We start from the raw sequence: 4,896 nt of genomic DNA on the forward strand, positions 1-4,896 counted from the left end.
GAGACAGTTCAGAGATTTGAGAGAGAAAGATGACCGAGCTCAAACAACTGAGCATTTATTTTTTTCTATTTTCTTTCTGGCGGAAAGGAGATATCGAGACCTTAATTTGAAACGATGTTTTTAAGGGCATTTTGGTCTACTCATGCTTCTTTTTGGCTAGAAACAGATAACTTTATATGAGTGGTTATTTCTGAAATCACTTTATCACGAGGTCTATTTCTCACAATTTCCTCCTATTTAATTGATAGTAGCACATAATCATCCCACATTCAGAACTTAAAAATCTGATGACAACCTCATACACATTCATCCTATCATCGCAGTAAATCCTCGTTTATATTGACTCATTATCTTGTTTCAACACCATCCTTACGGGTGGATGAGAAAAGGATAGAAAATAAAACTGGTGTTAGATAAGGCCGCGAGGAACATGAACCGTAGGGAGGACATACATATCATGGAGACAACATTGTATTTATGGTTGGCGAATTCTACAACAACGAACTATGAGTTTGTGATTGTGCGTTCCTCGAAGAGGAACCCCATTCTATGGCTTCTGCCACGGCTCGTTGGCGTTCTTTCTTACTATCTTCAACATAACTTGCTCCGTTTCCAAATATTGGTTGCTTATCAGATTCCAGGGAAGGAAAAGAGGAAGTAGCAGTGTTGGCATCTGGACCATTTCCGAGGAAACTGAGAGCAGTGACCACATCGCTTATCAAGGGACGTACGGATGCTTCCTCTTGCAAGCACATGGCTGCAACTGCAACGGCTTGGTTCAAGCCCCTTATAGGGAAATCTCCTTTAAGAAGTGGATCAGCGAGTTCCGGGAACCTCCTTGGTTCCTTAAACAATGGTTGAGCCTGTTAATGGTCAAGATTATGTTAGGAAGGACTGGTAAAAGAATGAAAACATTTAATGGTTAACTGTTCTAGATATTATGATAATAAATTCCTAGCAGAACAGAAGAAACATGATAGAAGAGCTTGGAGAAAGTGACCTACCCATGTAACTAGATTTTGTTCTTTGTTTGGTCTTGTGGTGTCAATGGCTCTCCTTCCAGTGATTAACTCCAATAAAACAACTCCGAAACTATAAACATCGGATTTCACTGTTAACTGCCCTGTTCTTTGATACTCAGGGGCACAATATCCATATGTTCCCATGACCCTGGAAGATACATGTGTCTTGTCCCCAGTGGGTCCTAGCTTGGCTAACCCAAAATCGGAGAGTTTTGCATTGAACCCGTTATCCAGCAAGATGTTGGAGGATTTCATATCGCGATAGATGACAGGGGGATTCGCCTTATCATGCAAATATTCTAAACCTTTAGCAGCACCTAATGCTATTTTCATTCTGGCGTACCAATCTAATGGCTTTTGATCCGGTGTAATATCTGAAAGTTGAAACATAATTCATAATAAAAACAGTCAGTCGTCTAGTTCTTTTTACTGATATTGAATGCTAGCTATTGCAGTTGAGTGCATCGTTTCCTTTAACATTAAAATATTTCCTAACATTTATAGCTTTATTTATATTCCTCGTGCAACCGTACGTATCCGTCAACATGTTACCATTCAGAAAAGAAAATGAAAGAAAAATGGTACCAAGTAGATGGTCCTCTAGAGATCCCAATGGCATGTATTCATAAACCAGAAGCCTCTGATCTCCATCGGCACAATATCCGGTCAGATTGACTAGGTTTGGATGGTGCAACAGGCTTAGCATCAGCACCTCAACAAGAAATTCTCTGTTTCCTTGCAATCCATTTCTATCAAGTTGCTTTACAGCTACAACCTAAAATGAAGTAACTCAAATGTGACTACACAGATTCTTTTCAAAAATTTGTACAAGCCACGGCAGACCATATATAATAGACATGAAGCAAAATCTTTTACCTGGCCGGTTTTTTCAAGTTTTCCCTTGTAAACCCGCCCAAATCCACCTTCCCCTATCAAACATTCCTGTCTAAAATTCCTGGTTGCTGTGGCCAATTCTCGGAAGGTGAAAGTTTGTGCTGCAATGTTGTTGTTACCGGTAGCTTTAGGGGCATCGGTATCCTTTGTAGGTTCAGGTGCCGAGGTCTTTGGCTTAGGATTATTCACTGTAGAAAGAAAGAATGAATGAATTCAATTTATGTTCCTTATCTTTGCGTTGGAGAGATACGAGAAAGAAAAAGGAAGTATTAGTCTGTTATGTTATTGCATTGCTTGTTGCACCTAAGTGCTTCAACATGAAATATTTTTGGCCTCAGCTAACAAGAAAAATATAAAAGAAACCTTAAAAAAACTATTGAAGCAAGAACAAAAAACAAAAGGCGCCTCCACATTGTAAAATCAGGAGGGGGTGAAATGTGACATATATACCAGGGCGTTGCCGGGGAAGAAGAGCTTGTCTTGGAGGGGCAGAGTAATAAGAAGTCTGCGACCCTCTGCTGGGATTGTTTAGCCTTCTAGCCTTCTTGTCTTGGGAAGAAAAACATGAAAAACAACTCATTTCTTAGGATTCCGAATTCAGGAGGAATTCCTTTGGGAAACTTTCTGTAAATCTTTTCTCCTTCTTGCTATGGTACAAAGCTATATATATGTATCTGAAACTTATGATTTAATCAAAGCAACGCGGTGGCTGCATGGAATCCATAGAATGCTTGTATTTAATCACATAAAAGGCCTACAAAAGCCAACTCCAAATCGACTTGGATTTGGCAATTTCTGTAACATCTTCAACGTATGCCAGCTCCTAACTAATAGAAAATTAATAAACAAAAGAAGAAGAACAAATCAACTAAACCTCTCTCCTTAATTTAAAATAAGAAACCCCAAAAACTACGTCAACATCTGGACTATAACAAAACCAAACTGTAGGAGGTTCCAGGGAGAAATCCCAGATCATTAAACGCCATGGAACATTAAGGTGAAAATAAATATTCACCATATAATAGGAACAAACAAGAAAACGTATTTACTGTCCTTGTCGGTTAGAAATGAAACGGAAGTATCCGTGGAAAATGGAGAGAAATGTGGGATCCTCTCTTTGTGTGTGGAGATTGTATGTTTTCCTTTTTATACAAGAGATAATATATATTATGACTCCAACTTGACATCTTAACGTAGTTGAATGCATTAAGATAATGTCAAAATTCAGAGTAAAAAACCCATTCGAAGACCAAAATAGTTGTCAGGCGGAGGCTTGAAGCTGGACAGATCAGCAGTGGCGGGTATTTCATATTTGGTAATCGATTCATGATTTTGGCCAACTCATCACTTTGGAGGTTGTAGGCTTAACGTGCCTTGGACTAATGAGGAGTTTTAACAACAGTCTTTGGATGATCTTTGATTTTGTTGTTGGATTGCCATAACCATATGGAGCTTTTCTTTTCTTTTTTAATTTTTAGTGCTTGCTTCCATTCATATTCAGGTAGGTTATTATTGGCATTGCGTTCGACACAGCCATTACTTTAGTAAGTACCATAGAAAGAAAATATATTATAATTCAAATATTCTAGAGATAATATGAATTATGTGCCCTAAGGACAAGATGGGGGACAATCTTTTTGAGGCCCAACTCACAACATGCATGCATGATCATGTCTATTTATACATATCGTTGTTCTTATTGTTAATTGAATTTTGGCTTAGACAAACATGTTTTCAATTCATGAATAGTAAAAAGAAAAAATATTAAATTGTTTAAAAATTTTAAATAATTTTTTATTCTTCTATTGTATTTAATTAAATTTTTATATTTTGTTAAAGTAAAAAAAATTATTAGTTCAAAAAAATATAAAAATTATTAAATGATTAAAATTTTATTTAATTTTTTTAATTAATTTAAAAACCTTTTTAAATAGTACATTAAGAAAGATAAAATTTGTTCATATGTTGTGATTGTGCCAGCTCACTTTCCTGTCCTAACATCTAGGAAAAAGACGCAGAATCCGTCCCCACCTTGCCCTTGTATGCTCAGAAATCAATTTACACTTGTAAATTACAATTTGTATAAAGTTTTTTTATTCCATATACTTGCATTAGTATTATTCTATTAGTATTTTTTCTAATATAGTAGATAATTAGAGTTAACAAAAGTCCACTCAACTGTGAACCCAATTGAACTTGATTTAATTAGAAAAAATAAACAAGTTGAACCTACTTAATCAAAATCGAAATTAATTGATTCGAAATGATTTGAACTCGAAATGGATCTGAATTTAAATGCCATAACTCGAAATAACCTCTGAACTACATAAAAAAAATTCAAATAATCCTGTCAAACCCTGTTCTATAAAATAATTACGACGTCATCTACATGCTCAATAGAATGTTTGCATATTTAGGAAGTTCGAAAAATTATTAAAAGACGATATTGCCCCTAATGGTACCATTAAGTCGATTAAGTCTTGAACTAGTTCAAATAGAAATTTTAAGGTGAAATTAAGAGTTTCACAGTCCAAAGATGACTCAAAATGGTAATTCGGAGTTCGATGATCAATTTGGAGTCAAACCGAAATTTTCACTATCTAGGGGTAAAATGGTCATTTGCCACCTGGGAACAAAATGGAAATTTTTAGAAAAGATTTTTTTGGCCCCATTTACTTTATTGGAGTATGATTTAAGTATTGGAGTATGATTTGAGATTTAGAAGAGAAAAATTTTAATTTCGGTATAATTTAGAGTGTAAGGGCGAAATGGTAATTTTACCGCTCCTGTGGCAAATTGGTAAATTTTCACCCCCGACACTTGTCAAGACCAAGGGATTTTATTCATCATGGAAATGGATAAACATGAGAAATGTGTGGTGGAGAATTAAAGAATTAAAAGTCAAATATTTAAAATTTGAACCAATAAGGAAATGCCATGTGTCATGCTTTTATTATTTTATTGTTTCTTTATAAAAAGG

The 4,896-nt window shown here is 35.5% G+C and overlaps 1 protein-coding gene across 1 annotated transcript; it reads right to left on the minus strand.

The window, feature by feature from the left end:
- LOC18612800 (serine/threonine-protein kinase At3g07070) lies at window positions 263-2,914 on the minus strand. Its single transcript, XM_007049732.2, has 5 exons — window positions 2,367-2,914; window positions 1,899-2,104; window positions 1,608-1,797; window positions 1,005-1,396; window positions 263-863 (listed from the first exon to the last, which is right to left on the minus strand). The coding sequence occupies exons 1-5, from the start codon at window positions 2,494-2,496 to the stop codon at window positions 492-494; spliced, it is 1,290 nt and encodes a 429-aa protein (XP_007049794.2). The 5' UTR covers window positions 2,497-2,914; the 3' UTR covers window positions 263-491.

This window comes from Theobroma cacao, chromosome 1, assembly GCF_000208745.1.
Source record: "Theobroma cacao cultivar B97-61/B2 chromosome 1, Criollo_cocoa_genome_V2, whole genome shotgun sequence".
NCBI lineage: Eukaryota > Viridiplantae > Streptophyta > Magnoliopsida > Malvales > Malvaceae > Theobroma > Theobroma cacao.

What these genes read in the sequence shown, in the direction of transcription:
- LOC18612800 (XM_007049732.2), bottom strand. Translation starts at nt 2,496, where the DNA reads ATGAGTTGTTTTTCATGTTTTTCTTCCCAAGACAAGAAGGCTAGAAGG. An exon ending in TCTTCCCCGGCAACGCCCTG is followed by an intron (nt 2,105 to 2,366) that starts GTATATATGTCA and finishes TTCTTTCTACAG; the next exon opens with TGAATAATCCTAAGCCAAAG. An exon ending in TCTAGAGGACCATCTACTTG is followed by an intron (nt 1,397 to 1,607) that starts GTACCATTTTTC and finishes TTCAACTTTCAG; the next exon opens with ATATTACACCGGATCAAAAG.